Here is an 18,965-nt window from a genome sequence, read left to right on the forward strand (position 1 = left end):
AGGTGGAGCCATACTAAGTAAGTAACTGAACACCAGGTGGAGCCATACTATGTAAGTAACGTAACACCAGGTGGAGCCATACTATGTAAGTACCTGAACACCAGGAGGAGCCATACTATGTAAGTAACTGAACACAAGGAGGAGCCATACTATGTAAGTAACTGAACACCAGGAGGAGCCATACTAGGCAAGTAACTGAACACAAGGAGGAGCCATACTATGTAAGTAACTGAACACCAGGTGGAGCCATACTATGCAAGTAACTGAACACCAGGGGGAGCCATACTATGTAAGTAACTGAACACCAGGGGGAGCCATACTATGCAAGTAACTGAACACAAGGTGGAGCCATGCTATGTAAGTAACTGAACACCAGGTGGCACCATATTCGGTAAGTAACTGAACACCAGGAGGAGCCATACTATGTAAGTAACTGAACACCAGCTGGAGCCATACTATGTAAGTTACTGAACACTAGGTGGAGCCATACTATGTAAGTAACTGAACCCCAGGTGGAGCCATACTAAGTAAGTAACTGAACCCCAGGTGGAGCCATACTATGTAAGTAACTGAACACCAGGTGGAGCCACACTATGTAAGTAACTGAACACCAGGTGGAGCCATACTAGGCAAGTAACTGAACACAAGGAGGAGCCATACTATGTAAGTAACTGAACACCAGGTGGAGCCATACTATGCAAGTAACTGAACCCCAGGTGGAGCCATACTATGTAAGTAACTGAACACCAGGTGGAGCCATACTATGCAAGTAACTGAACACAAGGTGGAGCATACTATGTAAGTAACTGAACACCAGGTGGAGCCATTCTATGTAAGTAAATGAAAACCAGGTGGTGGCATACTATGTAAGTAACTGAACACCAGGTGGAGCCATACTAAGTAAGTACTGAACACCAGGTGAAGCCATACTAAGTAAGTAACTGAACACCAGGTGAAGCCCTGCCATGTAAGTAACTGAACACCCCCCTGACACCAAATTATGTAAATAACTGAACACTAGATGGAGCCATACTAAGTAAGTAACTGAACACCAGGTGTAGCCATACTATGTAAGTAACTGAACACCAGGTGGAGCCATACTATGTAAGTAACTGAACACCAGGTGGAGCCATACTATGTAAGTAACTGAACACCAGGTGGAGCCATACTATGTAAGTAACTGAACACCAGGTGGAGCCATACTAAGTAAGTAACTGAACACCAGATGAAGCCATACTATGTAAGTAACTGAACACCAGGTGGAGCCATACTATGTAAGTAACTGAACATAAGGAGGAGCCATACTAGGTAAGTAACTCAACACCAGGTGGAGCCATACTATGTAAGTAACTGAACACCAGGTGGAGCCATACTAAGTAAGTAACTGAACACCAGGTGGAGCCATACTATGTAAGTAACTGAACACCAGGTGGAGCCATACTATGTAAGTAACTGAACATTAGGAGGAGCCATACTAGGTAAGTAACTGAACACCAGGTGGAGCCATACTATGTAAGTAACTGAACACCAGGTGGAGCCATACTATGTAAGTAACTGAACATAAGGAGGAGCCATACTAGGTAAGTAACTCAACACCAGGTGGAGCCATACTATGTAAGTAACTGAACACCAGGTGGAGCCATACTAAGTAAGTAACTGAACACCAGGTGGAGCCATACTATGTAAGTAACTGAACACCAGGTGGAGCCATACTATGTAAGTAACTGAACACCAGGTGGAGCCATACTATGTAAGTAACTGAACATAAGGAGGAGCCATACTAGGTAAGTAACTCAACACCAGGTGGAGCCATACTAAGTAAGTAACTGAACACGAGGTGGAGCCATAGTAAGTAAGTAACTGAACACGAGGTGGAGCCATACTATGTAAGTAACTGAACACCAGGTGGAGCCATACTATCTAAGTAACTGAACACTAGGTGGAGCCATACTATGTAAGTAACTGAACACCAGGTGGCACCATACTCTGTAGGTAACTGAACACCAGGTGGAGTCATATGTAATGTCCCCACTATCTGTATGGTGTAATCCTGTGTTATCTTGCGTAATTATTTACGTGTTTTAAGAAAAGTGTATGACTTCCATGCAACTGTTTATATTAAGATGTGATGTGCTTTGTTCACCAGCAGGTGGCAGCAAACTTGACAGAGCTAATTTAGTTAGTCAGTGAGTCAGTTTAGTCCACTCTCCTGAGGGAGAGGTTGTGTGTTGGCTAGCAGAGAACTGCCTGCTCTGCTAGGCCCAGAGGCCATGCCTCTGAAGTCTACATGGTTGCCTGTCCCCTCCTGGACAGGCATTGCCTTCATTCAAGCTGAAGTTAGAGCTTGAGGTACTCAAAGCCAGGACAAGAAGTTCCTAGGATTCAAGATAAAGTAAGAGACAGACTACAGCTAACCTAAGTTCCAGCAGAAGAGGAAAGTTCCTAGCATAGCAGAGCTGAGAGAGCTACCGCATAGCAGAGCTGAGATTGTTGGAGAAGTATTTGCCTGCCAAATATTATGCCAATACCTGCTGATGACCAAGATACCATTTGAAAACTGTTTGGATTACCATTTATGCAAAGTAAAGCTGTGTTCAATGTTACTACAAGTCTGGACTCCATTTATTCCACCTTCTACACCATTAAAGTTCAACTACCCCCCTTTTGCACTGCTTCAGACTAAACCACGTCTGGGATCCATGGATATCCAGGTAGGATCACCGTGACACGTGCATACAACATCCACAGAGACATTGTAGGCCACTCTACTCCACTCTGGCAATCCTACCCTGGGTACCACCAATACTATCTACAAAGGGGACTCCATGTCCCCTTTGCTTAACTGCAACTGGCGTCACATTTACTTGCTCTATAAGAGGGAACAATTTCGTAAAAACCTCCTAAGGGGCAAGGGATATCCCAGATGCTGGCAGTAGGCCTGTTGCACATACTATGTAAGTAACTGAACACCAGGTGGAACCATAATATGTAAGTAATTTAACATTAGTTATTACTATTACTAGTTAATATTCTATTCACAAAATTTTATCGCAAATATCGGCACTTCGAGAATTCGCTAAGATGTAGAACATAGTGCTATATATTTTTTTTCCAGTAACCTCCCTTCTTGCTTGTGGGCCAATGAGAAGGCTGCAATATCTTTGTCACAGCTTAGCAACATCCCTAGCAACCAATAGGAAAGCTGCCCCTCCCCCTTACTATATAAGACCCTCCCCAGCAGCCATTTCCTGCAGTCATTGCTGAGCTCTGTGCTTCATCTGGATCCTATTCCTTATCCAATTACATTAGTTAGTTAGTTAGCTGGTATATATAATACAGTTAGTTAGTGGGAGATAGTCAGTGCAGGTTATATCCTGATATAGTGGAGCTGATATATATATATATATAATACAGATAGTCAGTGCAGGTTATATCCTGATATAGTGGAGCTGATGGTTCCAGTGCAGGGTGTTAGGTAGTGTGATAGGGATTACTGTTTCTCTGCTGTCCATACATACATCCTACAGACATAGCGCTGTGATGTCACAACAATACTTAGGGCACCAAGTTGCACGTATTGTGCAAAAAATATGCGCATCATTAGTGCCGATTTGACTGGAGATCGTGAATTCTAGAATTCAAGATATCATGAAAACGAATATTGCCTATGCCGCTCATCACTATTAAACACCAGCTGAAGCCATACTATGTAAGTAAATGAACACCAGGTGGCGCCATACTATGTAAGTAAATGAACACCAGGTGGCGCCATACTATGTAAGTAAATGAACACCAGGTGGCGCCATACTATGTAAGTAAATGAACACCAGGTGGCGCCATACTATGTAAGTAAATGAACACCAGGGGGCGACATACTATGTAAGTAAATGAACACCAGGTGGAGCCATACTATGTAAGTAAATGAACACCAGGTGGCGCCATACTATGTAAGTAAATGAACACCAGGTGGCGCCATACTATGTAAGTAAATGAACACCAGGTGGCGCCATACTATGTAAGTAAATGAACACCAGGTGGCGCCATACTATGTAAGTAAATGAACACCAGGGGGCGACATACTATGTAAGTAAATGAACACCAGGTGGAGCCATACTATGTAAGTAAATGAACACCAGGTGGCGCCATACTATGTAAGTAAATGAACACCAGGGGGCGCCATACTATGTAAGTAAATGAACACCAGGTGGCGCCATACTATGTGAGTAAATGAACACCAGGGGGCGCCATCCTATGTAAATACCTGAAGATCGGCCGCTGTTTCCATGCACAAGCGCAGTAGGACATTAGTAGATGGAAAGATGATTTCCATTACATATAGGGCAAAAGATTATAAACTACATGTAAATAGACAACCAATCTAGAGATAATTATGAGATAATTACCAAACAGACTGGAGGACGGGGCCAAAATAAAGAGGAGGGGCCAAGAGAGCGCATTTGATGAGAAATACTCTGCAGGGTAACATTTTAACAAAGATAATTCAGTTTTTATTATCGACTAGCTGAAGGACGCGGCTTCGCTCGGGTATGTTTAATCTATTTAATTTAATGTTTGTGTCGTTAAAAGATATCGACAGTATCCACAGCCCCCCGCCCCTTAACACTGACCCCCACACAGTGCCCCGTCTCCCTAAAATGGGAGCTCCACAGCAGCCCACCCCCTTAACTTTGACCTCTACAGCAGCCCACCCCCTTGACAGTGACCTCCACAGCACCTGCCTCTTAACACTGACCATAGGTTACAGTCCCCTTAACTGACCTCCACCATTCCCAGCCCCCTTAACAGAGACCTTCACAGCGACTACCCCTTTAACAGGGACAGCCACAGTACCCCCCTCCCTTAACAGGGACAGCCACAGTACCCCCCTCCCTTAACAGGGACAGCCACTGTACCCCCCTCCCTTAACAGTGACCTCCACTGTACCCTGCCCCTTTAACAGTGACCTCCACAGAGCTCCGTTCCCTTAAAATGGGATTTCCACAACACCCCACTCCCTTAACAGTGACCTCTACAGCACCCCGACCCCTTAACACTGACCTCCATAGCAGACGTCCCTTTAACTGTGACCTCCACCATTCCCTGCCTCCTTAACAGTGACCTCCACAGCATCCCGACCTCTTAACAGTGACCTCCACAGCGGCCGCCCCTCTATTAGTGGCCTCCACAGTACCCCATCTTAACAGTGGCCTCTACAGCAATCTGCCCCTTAACACTGACCTCCATAGCGGACCGTCCCCTCAACAGTGACCTCCACAGCAGCCTGCCCCTAGGGTAGCCAGAGGTGCGGTTTTAGGCCTGACAGTCCAGCTTTCAGACTCCCTGTCCTCCGTCTGGCGCAGGGCCTGGATGGACACAAGGATGTCCTTTTGAACAGCTCACTCTCAGACAGCAGCACTGTGCGGTCTGAGTGTGAGCTGCAGGGAGAAAGTCACCCTCCCTCCCCCTGCATCTGATAAAAGTTGATTTTTACCTTCATTTTTTCAATCCCCATTGTATTGGTAGAGGGCGGGGCTTAGTGGGACCTGGGGGCGGGGTTTTAAGTCCATCTTTTAAGGGCGGCCTGAATGGTCACCCTACTTGCCCCCTTAACTGTGACCTCCACAGCACTCCACTACGTTAACAGTGTCAACCACAGCGCCCGGCCCCTTTAAAGCTGACCTACAGCAGTGAAGAAAATGGCTGGGTTGTTATGGAAACCTGGTGTAAACCTGTGTGTATGTGGAGACTAAGAGGATTTTTATTGGCTGATAAGGGTCATGTGACCGTGTGTATGGCAGTTGGGATATGAAGAAAAAGACCTGCAGGTTTCTATTGGCTAATTCAGGTCATGTGATGTGCCAGATTTGCATTTTTTGGGAATATCTCAGGAGCGGTACATGCTAGAGACCTGAGACCTGAGTCTAAAACCTTCCCAGACACCTGATGTACCCGTGTGCCAAATTTTGTGATTGCACATGCGATGGTGCGGATTCCTTTAGCGAACATACGGTGCCTTTTTTCGTGTTTTGGTGCCTCACAACCTGGAATTAACATGGATTGTTTGAGGATTTGCACGTGTTTTGCGGTCCGCAAATTGTAGATCTGCAAAACATGGACACCGGCATTTTGCGGACCGCACATGGCCGGCACTATAATAGAAATGCCCTTTCTTGTCCGTGTCTGCTCAATTTTTTTGCAGGGCCGGGGAACCGGAGTGTGGCTGCTGACGGCCCACTGTGTGCTGTCCGCATCTTTTCCAGCCCAATTGAAAATGAATGGGTCCGCACCCGTTCCGCTAAATCGAGGAACGGATGCGGACCCATTTTGCGGACATGTGAATGGGCCCCTAGATTGCACACAGGTGACATCATGGCACTAATTATGTGACTTCTGAAGGTAATTGGTTGCACCAGAGCTTTTTATGGGCTTCCTAACAAAGGGGGTGAATACTTACGCACAGGACAATATTCTATTTCTAAACAATAGTTTTATTTCTATATTTCTCTCATTTCACTTCCCCGACTGAGACGATTGTATCTGATCCATCACATCGAATTCAGATGAACAAACATTGAACTTAAGGCTGTAATGTAACAAAATACAAAAAAGTCAAGGGGGTGAATACTTTTGCACCAGTGGCGTAGCTACAGGGGTCGCAGCGGTCGCAATTGCGACCGGGCCCCTGATCCAGGGGGGCCCACGGCCCCCCCACCGCCTCCTATTCAAAATCCAGGCCAGTTGTGATCTAATAGTGCGCGGGCTGTAGGCAGCTTGAGTGAGGTCTGAGTGAGGAGGAGCCGGAGGCGTGGTTTCCGCGCATCTCCGGCTCCCAGTCAGACACTCAGAAGCAGCAGGCCGGCGGCAGTGCGGACGTGCGGTGGCTGCCGGCGCGCGCGGTGAGTTTTGACTAGCCTCTACTCTCTCTGACTGAGAGGGTTAAAGGCAATCAATCCTTGTGGCTCAATGAAGGAGCAAAGGCTCTTCTAGTGATGCACAAAGCACACTTTGCACGTTCATGTGCTCTCCGCTGCAGACTGCCAGAATATCAATGCACATGATGTAATTCAGACTCATTTCTACCTGGTGCAGCAGAAATATAAGGTAAAGCTGATACTTGTTGAGGAAAGTCATAAATCTGCATCTAGTGAGATTATTTAAAAGCTGAGTGTCCCCTGGGTGTTCCCTGCACTACAGACGCATCTGTGCAGCTGATAATGTAATTATTGTACACATTCAGTACATTTCACATTGCAAAGACAAACATCTCCAAGGCATGAAATTGAATAAGAAGCTGTAATGAGAGCTGCCTTCTTTCAAGCACATTATAGAGGATTCCTTTCCCTTAGGCTACTTTCACACTTGCGGCAGAGAGATCCGGCAAGCAGTTCCGTCGCCGGAACTGCCTGCCGGCTCAGGCAAAATGTATGCTAACTGATGGCATTAGTAAGACTGATCAGGATCCTGATCAGTCTTAAAAATGCCTGATCAGTCGAAAAAATGCATTGAAATGCCGGATCCGTCGTTCCGGTGTCATCCGGCAAAACGGATCCGGCATTTATTTTTTTCACCTTTTTTTCAGTCTGCGCATGCGCATAACGGAACGACGGATCCGGCATTCCGGTATTCTGAACCGGCGCTAATACATCCCTATGGGAAAAAATGCCGGATCCGGCGTTCAGGCATGTATTCAGTTTTTTTCACCGGAGAGAAAACCGTAGCGCGCTGCGGTTTTCTCTTTTGCCTGATCAGTCAAAACGACTGAACTGAAGACATCCTGATGCAAATTGAACGGATTTCTCTCCATTCAGAATGCATGGGGATATGCCTGATCAGTTCTTTTCCGGTATAGAGCCCCTGTGACGGAACTCTATGCCGGAAAAGAAAAACGCAAGTGTGAAAGTACCCTTAGTCTTAAATAGAACTATCATACACAAAAAATATATACTCTGAATGTTTATAGATCTTCTGGTTTTCAAGGATTGCTTCTTACATTATTATCTCAAGAACCATTTTGGGTACTACATTGTGCATGACAAAATCCTAAAATCACTGCACAGAATATGTGCACAAAATGTCATTTATATCACAAGTCAAACATGTAAAATACTCATCTATGGCAAGATAACCCATGAATAAAAAATCTTCGGTAATTATACCTAAGGGCCAACCTTAGGTTGAATGATACCCTTTGTGGTACTTTCTGTTAATCCCCCCTTCTAACTTAGAATGCGCCATATAGTGCCCACATAATACATTCATAGAATTCTCAAATAAAATTGCCATAGAAGAGTCCAACTAAGACTTTCCATTAAAAAAATGTACGAATGTGCTGAATCCTGTGCAGCTGTCTTTCCACTGCCTCGGGCTCGAATTGTGGGATTGGAGCTTCAGGATCCAGGTGCCCAGGTCACCAGACATGTGAAGTGCTGTGTATACTTATCTGATGACTGGGGCATGGATGAGCAAAGAAGTGAAAATGGTGAACCATACTTGTATTGCCTCCTATTAACAGAACAGTATAGTTTGTTGTATAAACAGCATATTGGTGGAACACAAATTGTACCAAAAGAGACCACAACCCAGTCTGAATTGTGGCACCCAGGGGCGTACCTATAGGGGGTGCAGAGGTACCAGTCGCTGCCGGGCCTAGGAGCCTGAGGTGGCCCAAAGACCCTTGTGCCACATAAAAAGACACTGGCATTATAGAAAGTGCATACTGGTCAAGTTACTCCTCTGGCTGGAGGGAAGGGGTTAGGCCAAGAATATGGCATTGCAGGGGTGGGGGTGAGGTTTTTGCCTCAGGCAGCATGAAGGCTATGTGCTTCCCTGCCCCTGACCACAAAGCATTGAGGGAAGGGGGCCCAAGCTGAACTCTTGCACCAGGGCCCATGAGCCCATAGCTACGCCCCTGTTTTGCACTGTACATACATACACTCAGCTTTATACACCGCCACCTGGATGTAACCAAGCAGATAGTTCTGAGCCTCCTATTGGGCGATTATCTTTCAGCTGCAATACGTTATTTAACCCCGACTGGTGCAATCAGTCGCTTCTCATTTCTTAAACAACCATGTGGAAAGCCACGTCTCGTGGTCGTGGAAAAGATGTCAGTCTGTCTGAGAAGGGTCAGATCATTGGCATCAAGCAGAGAAAACATCCAAGGAGATTGCAGAAGCTACTAAAATTGGGTTAACAACTGTCCAGCGCATTATTATAAACTGGAAGGATAGCGGGACCCATCGTATTCGAGGAAGAAATGTGGCGGGGAAAAAACCCTGAATGATGGTGATCGGCGATCACTTAAACGTTTGGTGAAATCAAATCAAAGAAAAACAACAGTAGAACTCAGGGCTATGTTTAATAGTGCAAGTAAGAGCATTTCCACACCGACAATGCGAAGGGAACTCAAGGGATTGGGACTGAACAGCTGTGTAGCCGTAAGAAAACCACTAATCAGTGAGGAAACCAGAAAAAAAGGCTTCAATTTTCTAGGGAGCATAAAGATTGGACTCTGGAGCAATGGAAGAAGGTGATGTGGTCTGAGGAGTCCAGATTTACCCTGTTCCAGTGTGATGGGCGCATCAGGGTAAGAAGAGAGGCAGATGAAGTGATGCCCCCATCATGCCCAGTGCCTCCTGTACCAGCCTGTGGGGGCAGCGCTATGATCTGGGGTCCTGCAGTTGGTCAGGTCTAGGTTCAGCAACAGTATGTGCTCCAAGAATGAGGTCAGCGACCACCTGAACATACTGAGTGACCAGGTTATTCCATCAATGGATCTGTTCTTCCCTGATGGCACCGGCATATTCCAAGATGGCAATGCCAGGATTCATCGGGCTCAGATTGTGAAAGAGCGGTTCAGGGAGCAGGAGACTTCATTGTCACACATGGATTGGCCACCACAGAGTCCAGACCTTAACCCTATTGAGAATCTTTAGGATGTGCTGGAGAAGGCTTTGTGCAGCAGTCAGACTCTACCATCATCAATGCAAGATCTTGGTGAAAAATGTATGCAGCACTGGATGGAAATAAATCTTGTGACATGTCAGAAGCTTATCGGAACAATGCCACCGCGAATGCGTGCCGTAATCAAAGCTAAAGGCGGTTCAACCAAATATTAGAGCGTGTGACCCTTTTTTTTTTTGCTGGCGACTTTTTTTTTTTGGAGAGGCAGTGTATATTAGAGGCACTAGGTGGCAGCACAAGTCCAATGGATTGTACTAGTGAACATTTCTCTGCTGTAATGGAGCCACCAAGTGGTAAGAAAACCACATTACACCCAGCGCAATAGTTTCTCTGTTAGATTTTATCTCTTATGATCCTGTCTGCACCTTATATATAATAGAAAATAAATATAAATAAGGAGAAATACAAAAATGAAAGATACTAGACACAAACACTAATGTCTGATGACTTTCCCATTCAAGCATCATTATTTTATATTTACTGAGATTCAAGTTCTGACTCCTGAACTCCCTGGAGCAGGTAGAACATAAACCTACATGTAATATCCAAAAATAATACTTACACAGCCAAAACTGCAGTCACAATTGTGCTGCTACATAGATTACAGGTGAGGTAGGTTTGAAGCAGCCTCGCACTGTGTAAAAATACAGAATCTGCTGGGAAACGTTAGATCCTACATCCTGAGACAAAGTACTAAACATAGATATAATGTGTGTATAATCTGTATGTAGTGAGCTCCCTCTAGTGGTGGCTGTATAATCTGTATGTAGTGAGCTCCCTCTAGTGGTGGCTGTATAATCTGTATGTAGTGAGCTCCCTCTAGTGGTGGATGTATAATCTGTATGTAGTGAGCTCCCTCTAGTGGTGGCTGTATAATCTGTATGTAGTGAGCTCCCTCTAGTGGTGACTGTATAATCTGTATGCAGTGAGCTCCCTCTAGTGGTGACTGTATAATCTGTATGTAGTGAGCTCCCTCTAGTGGTGGCTGTACAATCTGTATGTAGTGAGCTCCCTCTAGTGGTGGCTGTATAATCTCTATGTAGTGAGCTCCCTCTAGTGGTGGCTGTATAATCTCTATGTAGTGAGCTCCCTCTAGTGGTGGCTGTATAATCTGTATGTAGTGAGCTCCCTCTAGTGGTGGCTGTACAATCTGTATGTTGTGAGCTCCCTCTAGTGGTGGCTGTATAATCTGTATGTAGTGAGCTCCCTCTAGTGGTGGCTGTATAATCTGTATGTAGTGAGCTCCCTCTAGTGGTGGCTGTATAATCAGTATGTAGTGAGCTCCCTCTAATGGTGGCTGTATAATCTGTATGTAGTGAGCTCCCCCTAGTGGTGGCTGTATAACCTGGATGCCGTGAGCTCCCTCTAGTGGTGGCTGTATAATCTGTATGTAGTGAGCTCCCTCTAGTGGTGGCTGGATAATCTGTATGTAGTGAGCTCCCCCTAGTGGTGGCTGTATAAGTGGTGGCTGTATAACCTGGATGCCGTGAGCTCCCTCTAGTGGTGGCTGTATAATCTGTATGTAGTGAGCTCCCTCTAGTGGTGGCTGGATAATCTGTATGTAGTGAGCTCCCTCTAGTGTTGGCTGTATAATCTGTATGTAGTGAGCTCCCTCTAGTGTTGGCTGTATAATCTGTATGTAGTGAGCTCCCTCTAGTGATGGCTGTATAATCTGTATGTAGTGAGCTCCCTCTAGTGGTGGCTGTATAATCTGTATGTAGTGAGCTCCCCCTAGTGGTGGCTGTATAATCTGTATGTAGTGAGCTCCCTCTAGTGGTGGCTGTATACTCTGTATGTAGTGAGCTCCCTCTAGTGGTGGCTGTATAATCTGTATGTAGTGAGCTCCCTCTAGTGGTGGCTGTATAATCTGTATGTAGTGAGCTCCCTCTAGTGGTGGCTGTATAATCTGTATGTAGTGAGCTCCCTCTAGTGGTGGCTGTATAATCTGTATGTAGTGAGCTCCCCCTAGTGGTGGCTGTATAACCTGAATGCCGTGAGCTCCCTCTAGTGGTGGCTGTATAATCTGTATGTAGTGAGCTCCCTCTAGTGGTGGCTGTATAATCTGTATGTAGCGAGCTCCCTCTAGTGTTGGCTGTATAATCTGTATGTAGCGAGCTCCCTCTAGTGGTGGCTGTATAATCTGTACGTAGTGAGCTCCCTCTAGTGGTGGCTGTATAATCTGTATGTAGTGAGCTCCCTCTAGTGGTGGCTGTATAATCTGTATGTAGTGAGCTCCCCCTAGTAGAGGCTGTATAATCTGTATGTAGTGAGCTCCTTCTAGAGGTGGCTGTATAATCTGTATGTAGTGAGCTCCCTCTAGTGGTGGCTGTATAATCTGTATATAGTGAGCTCCCTCTAGTGGTGGCTGTATAATCTGTATGTAGTGAGCTCCCCCTAGTGGTGGCTGTATAATCTGTATGTAGTGAGCTCCCTCTAGTGGTGGCTGTATACTCTGTATGTAGTGAGCTCCCTCTAGTGGTGACTGTATAATCTGTATGTAGTGAGCTCACTCTAGTGGTGGCTGTATAATCTGTATGTAGTGAGCTCCCTCTAGTGGTGGTTGTATAATCTCTATGTAGTGAGCTCCCTCTAGTGGTGGCTGTATAATCTCTATGTAGTGAGCTCCCTCTAGTGGTGGCTGTATAATCTCTATGTAGTGAGCTCCCTCTAGTGGTGGCTGTATAATCTCTATGTAGTGAGCTCCCTCTAGTGGTGGCTGTATAATCTGTATGTAGTGAGCTCCCTCTAGTGGTGGTTGTATAATCTCTATGTAGTGAGCTCCCTCTAGTGGTGGCTGTATAATCTCTATGTAGTGAGCTCCCTCTAGTGGTGGCTGTATAATCTCTATGTAGTGAGCTCCCTCTAGTGGTGGCTGTATAATCTGTATGTAGTGAGCTCCCTCTAGTGGTGGCTGTATAATCTGTATGTAGTGAGCTCCCTCTAGTGGTGGCTGTATAATCTGTATGTAGTGAGCTCCCCCTAGTGGTGGCTGTATAATCTGTATGTAGTGAGCTCCCTCTAGTGGTGAGTGTTGTGGTTGCTCCTTGCTGGTTTCTTGTCTTGATCTGGGGGTTTCCAGGTCTATAGGTCTCTCAGGGTAAGAAGAGATGGTGGTCTCAGTCTGTGCTCCATCAGGGCTCATTACACAGAGTGCTCCTCCTGGCGGGTCTGGCAGTTGGCCAAGTAATGGAAGATGCTGTAGAGTCCAAACACGATGCAGGCCAGAACCAAGATGGTGGACAAGGAACCAAGGAGGTAGAGGGACATGCGCTTCTCTGCTGGGAACCGTACCAGACAGGTGAGGGGACCAGGGCAGAACAAGGTGGAGCATTCAATGGGGTCACTGGAAATCAGAGGAAGATGCCACAAAAACAGGACGTACAAGAAGGTGAGCTCCCCGAGCAGGCGCACCAGGATGCAGAGCAGGTAGAGGAGCAGGAGCCTCCTCTGCTGGTGGAAGTCCAGCACCAGGTCCTTGTGGGCTAAGTCTGAAGTCCAGGTCCCCAGCAGAGGCCCATCACACTGCACCATCTTCTTCTTCATGGAAGCCTTGGTCAGGTTATGGCGGAGCTGAGAGGTGAAGAGCTCCATGAGGAGGATGGAGGCCACGAAGAAGACGTAGGCGCTGTTCCACAGGGAGATGACTGGCACATTGAAGTGCTCATTGAAACAAGCTTTACGGCAGAACTCGGAAGTTTCGTTACCGCGACAATCAAAGTCCAGATCTAGTTTACCCCAAGGAAGCTCAGATACATAGAGAGCGAGAAGGCGTACCACCGCAAATCCAAACCACATAGTCCTCCCCGTATAATCCGTGGTAGCTTCCAGAGCCGTGCGAAGGATGGGGATGAGACCGGTGACCATCGCCATCTACAGGACGACACATGTCATAGCAACATAGCGACAAAGATTTATATTATCCCATCCTGTGTGATACAGTCTGCTGAGCTGTGTATCTAATCCTATCCTGTGTGATACTGTCTGCTGAGCTGTGTATCTAATCCTATCCTGTGTGATACTGTCTGCTGAGCCGTGTATCTAATCCTATCCTGTGTGATACTGTCTGCTGAGCCGTGTATCTAATCCTATCCTGTGTGATACTGTCTGCTGAGCCATGTATCTAATCCTATCCTGTGTGATACTGCCTGCTGAGCTGTGTATCTAATCCTGTCCTGTGTGATACTGTCTGCTGAGCTGTGTATCTAATCCTCTCCTGTGTGATACTGCCTGCTGAGCTGTGTATCTAATCCTCTCCTGTGTGATACTGTCTGCTGCGCTGTGTATCTAATCCTATCCTGTGTGATACAGTCTGCTGAGCTGTGTATCTAATCCTCTCCTGTGTGATACTGTCTGCTGAGCTGTGTATCTAATCCTATCCTGTGTGATACTGTCTGCTGAGCTGTGTATCTAATCCTCTCCTGTGTGATACTGTCTGCTGAGCTGTGTATCTAATCCTATCCTGTGTGATACAGTCTGCTGAGCTGTGTATCTAATCCTGTCCTGTGTGATACTGCCTGCTGAGCTGTGTATCTAATCCTGTCCTGTGTGATACTGTCTGCTGAGCTGTGTATCTAATCCTATCCTGTGTGATACAGTCTGCTGAGCTGTGTATCTAATCCTATCCTGTGTGATACTGTCTGCTGAGCTGTGTATCTAATCCTCTCCTGTGTGATACTGTCTGCTGAGCTGTGTATCTAATCCTCTCCTGTGTGATACTGTCTGCTGAGCTGTGTATCTAATCCTATCCTGTGTGATACAGTCTGCTGAGCTGTGTATCTAATCCTATCCTGTGTGATACTGTCTGCTGAGCTGTGTATCTAATCCTATCCTGTGTGATACTGTCTGCTGAGCTAGTGTATCTAATCCTATCCTGTGTGATACAGTCTGCTGAGCTGTGTATCTAATCCTGTCCTGTGTGATACTGTCTGCTGAGCTGTGTATCTAATCCTATCCTGTGTGATACAGTCTGCTGAGCTGTGTATCTAATCCTATCCTGTGTGATACTGTCTGCTGAGCTGTGTATCTAATCCTATCCTGTGTGATACTGTCTGCTGAGCTGTGTATCTAATCCTATCCTGTGTGATACTGTCTGCTGAGCTGTGTATCTAATCCTATCCTGTGTGATACTGTCTGCTGAGCTGTGTATCTAATCCTATCCTGTGTGATACTGTCTGCTGAGCTGTGTATCTAATCCTATCCTGTGTGATACATGTCTGCTGAGCTGTGTATCTAATCCTATCCTGTGTGATACTGTCTGCTGAGCTGTGTATCTAATCCTATCCTGTGTGATACAGTCTGCTGAGCTGTGTATCTAATCCTATCCTGTGTGATACTGTCTGCTGAGCTGTGTATCTAATCCTATCCTGTGTGATACTGTCTGCTGAGCTGTGTATCTAATCCTATCCTGTGTGATACTGTCTGCTGAGCTGTGTATCTAATCCTATCCTGTGTGATACTGTCTGCTGAGCTGTGTATCTAATCCTATCCTGTGTGATACTGTCTGCTGAGCTGTGTATCTAATCCTATCCTGTGTGATACTGTCTGCTGAGCTGTGTATCTAATCCTATCCTGTGTGATACTGTCTGCTGAGCTGTGTATCTAATCCTATCCTGTGTGATACTGTCTGCTGAGCTGTGTATCTAATCCTATCCTGTGTGATACTGTCTGCTGAGCTGTGTATCTAATCCTATCCTGTGTGATACTGTCTGCTGAGCTGTGTATCTAATCCTCTCCTGTGTGATACTGTCTGCTGAGCTGTGTATCTAATCCTATCCTGTGTGATACTGTCTGCTGAGCTGTGTATCTAATCCTATCCTGTGTGATACTGTCTGCTGAGCTGTGTATCTAATCCTATCCTGTGTGATACTGTCTGCTGAGCTGTGTATCTAATCCTATCCTGTGTGATACTGTCTGCTGAGCTGTGTATCTAATCCTATCCTGTGTGATACTGTCCTGCAGAGCTGTGTATCTAATCCTATCCTGTGTGATACTGTCTGCTGAGCTGTGTATCTAATCCTATCCTGTGTGATACTGTCTGCTGAGCTGTGTATCTAATCCTATCCTGTGTGATACTGTCTGCTGAGCTGTGTATCTAATCCTATCCTGTGTGATACTGTCTGCAGAGCTGTGTATCTAATCCTATCCTGTGTGATACTGTCTGCTGAGCTGTGTATCTAATCCTATCCTGTGTGATACAGTCTGCTGAGCTGTGTATCTAATCCTATCCTGTGTGATACTGTATGCTGAGCTGTGTATCTAATCCTATCCTGTGTGATACTGCCTGCTGAGCTGTGTATCTAATCCTATCCTGTGTGATACTGTCTGCTGAGCTGTGTATCTAATCCTATCCTGTGTGATACTGTATGCTGAGCTGTGTATCTAATCCTATCCTGTGTGATACTGCCTGCTGAGCTGTGTATCTAATCCTATCCTGTGTGATACTGTCTGCTGAGCTGTGTATCTAATCCGATCCTGTGTGATACTGTCTGCTGAGCTGTGTATCTAATCCTATCCTGTGTGATACTGCCTGCTGAGCTGTGTATCTAATCCTATCCTGTGTGATACTGTCTGCTGAGCTGTGTATCTAATCCTATGTGTGATACGGTCTCAGAGAAGCACTGAGTACTACAGCCCCCATCATGTACTGCACCTATGTGCTTTACCTTTGTTCCTTGGGAGTTGTGGTTCCTCAATGGACGTCGGGTGAAGCTCTCGTCCTCCTCTCAGATCAGATTGTCAGCTCTGCAGCCCGGGAGTGTTCGGCTGTGTAATGAGCGTCAGCTCTGTGGGTCACTGCGGCCAGTGCCGGAATATTGGTTGGTGCCTCAGATGGATGAAGCGTCAGCTCTGCGGGTCAGTCCCGTGGGAGCGCTGTCATAAACAAAGAAAATGCAGTTTTTCCAGTTCCTAGGATGTATTAACCCCGTGTGGTGTGGAGCCGTCCCCACACCCACCGCCTGTATCCGTGTAGCTGTCAGCCGCCTGTCTGTCACCGCCCCGCTGTCATGTGTAAGGTGGGATCGGTGACGTGTAGATACTCGGCCCTCACGGATTTCATGTGGACCCTCTAAGGCGCGCCGTCACTGAGCAGCGGGGGTTAATCTTCTGCCATTGAGGAACAGAATTTGCTTTGCGATCTGACGGCGGCGCTTGTGTAGTGAATGTGCGGAACGACGTCTGAACTGCGCCCTATAGAGCGCGACCGAAGAGCGGCCGCAGAGCGCCGACCAACATGGTGTCCGGAAAGCTGCACGACGTCTCTGAGCCAAAGCTTCACAGAAGACCTTCCTCTGTTCCCTGACAGCAAGCAGAGAGCTTAGAAACAGCAAGGAACTGAAATACAAAGGAACAGCTCAATGACAAACGCCTTTACAGACCATAGCGACCAATAACAGCCCTGTATCTAATCCTATCCTGTGTGATACTGTCTGCTGAGCTGTGTATCTAATCCCATCATATGTGATACTGTCTGCTGAGCTGTGTATCTAATCCTCTCCTGTGTGATACTGTCTGCTGAGCTGTGTATCTAATCCTATCCTGTGTGATACTGTCTGCTGAGCTGTGTACCTAATCCTATCCTGTGTGATACAGTCTGCTGAGCTGTGTATCTAATCCTCTCCTGTGTGATACTGTCTGCTGAGCTGTGTATCTAATCCTCTCCTGTGTGATACTGTCTGCTGAGCTGTGTATCTAATCCTGTCCTGTGTGATACTGTCTACTGAGCTGTGTATCTAATCCTCTCCTGTGTGATACTGTCTGCTGAGCTGTGTATCTAATCCTCTCCTGTGTGATACTGTCTGCTGAGCTGTGTATCTAATCCTATCCTGTGTGATACTGTCTGCTGAGCTGTGTATCTAATCCTATCCTGTGTGATACTGTCTGCTGAGCTGTGTATCTAATCCTGTCCTGTGTGATACTGTCTGCTGAGCTGTGTATCTAATCCTATCCTGTGTGATACTGTCTGCTGAGCTGTGTATCTAATCCTATCCTGTGTGATACTGTCTGCTGAGCTGTGTACCTAATCCTATCCTGTGTGATACTGTCTGCTGAGCTGTGTATCTAATCCTGTCCTGTGTGATACTGTCTGCTGAGCTGTGTATCTAATCCTATACTGTGTGATACTGTCTGCTGAGCTGTGTATCTAATCCTATCCTGTGTGATACTGTCTGCTGAGCTGTGTATCTAATCCTCTCCTGTGTGATACTGTCTGCTGAGCCGTGTATCTAATCCCATCCTGTGTGATACTGTCTGCTGAGCTGTGTATCTAATCCCATCCTGTGTGATACTGTCTGCTGAGCTGTGTATCTAATCCTCTCCTGTGTGATACTGTCTGCTGAGCTGTGTATCTAATCCTGTCCTGTGTGATACTGTCTGCTGAGCTGTGTATCTAATCCTATCCTGTGTGATACTGTCTGCTGAGCTGTGTATCTAATCCTATCATGAGTGATATAGTCTGCTGATTGGTGTATCTAATCCTATCCTGTGTGATACTGTCTGCGGAGCAGTGTATCTAATCCTATCCTGTGTGATACTGTCTGCTGAGCTGTGTATCTAATCCTATCCTGTGTGATACTGTCTGCTAAGCTGTGTATCTAATCCCATCATGTGTGATACTGTCTGCTGAGCTGTGTATCTAATCCTATCCTGTGTGATACTGTCTGCTGAGCTGTGTATCTAATCCTGTCCTGTGTGATACTGTCTGCTGAGCTGTGTATCTAATCCCATCATGTGTGATACTGTCTGCTGAGCTGTGTATCTAATCCTATCATGAGTGATACTGTCTGCTGAGCTGTGTATCTAATCCTGTCCTGTGTGATACTGTCTGCTGAGCTGTGTATCTAATCCTATCCTGTGTGATACAGTCTGCTGAGCTGTGTATCTAATCCTATCCTGTGTGATACTGTCTGCAGAGCTGTGTATCTAATCCTGCCCTGTGTGATACTGTCTGCTGAGCTGAGTATCTAATCCTGTCCTGTGTGATACTGTCTGCTGAGCTGAGTATC

The 18,965-nt window shown here is 46.2% G+C and overlaps 2 protein-coding genes across 2 annotated transcripts in view; both read right to left on the minus strand.

The window, feature by feature from the left end:
• Positions 1-18,965, minus strand: part of LOC122944600 — a 565,582-nt gene that overhangs the window by 459,625 nt on the left and 86,992 nt on the right. The window lies entirely within an intron of this gene.
• LOC122945549 (gap junction beta-3 protein-like) lies at positions 13,105-13,833 on the minus strand. Its single transcript, XM_044304613.1, has one exon. It carries the CDS (start codon positions 13,831-13,833, stop codon positions 13,105-13,107), a length of 729 nt encoding a protein of 242 aa, XP_044160548.1.

The sequence above is a fragment of the Bufo gargarizans genome, chromosome 8 (assembly GCF_014858855.1).
Source record: "Bufo gargarizans isolate SCDJY-AF-19 chromosome 8, ASM1485885v1, whole genome shotgun sequence".
Taxonomy (NCBI): Eukaryota; Metazoa; Chordata; class Amphibia; order Anura; family Bufonidae; genus Bufo; species Bufo gargarizans.

Coding starts and splice junctions, on each gene's coding strand:
- LOC122945549 (XM_044304613.1), bottom strand. CDS start 13,833: ATGGCGATGGTCACCGGTCTCATCCCCATCCTTCGCACGGCTCTGGAA.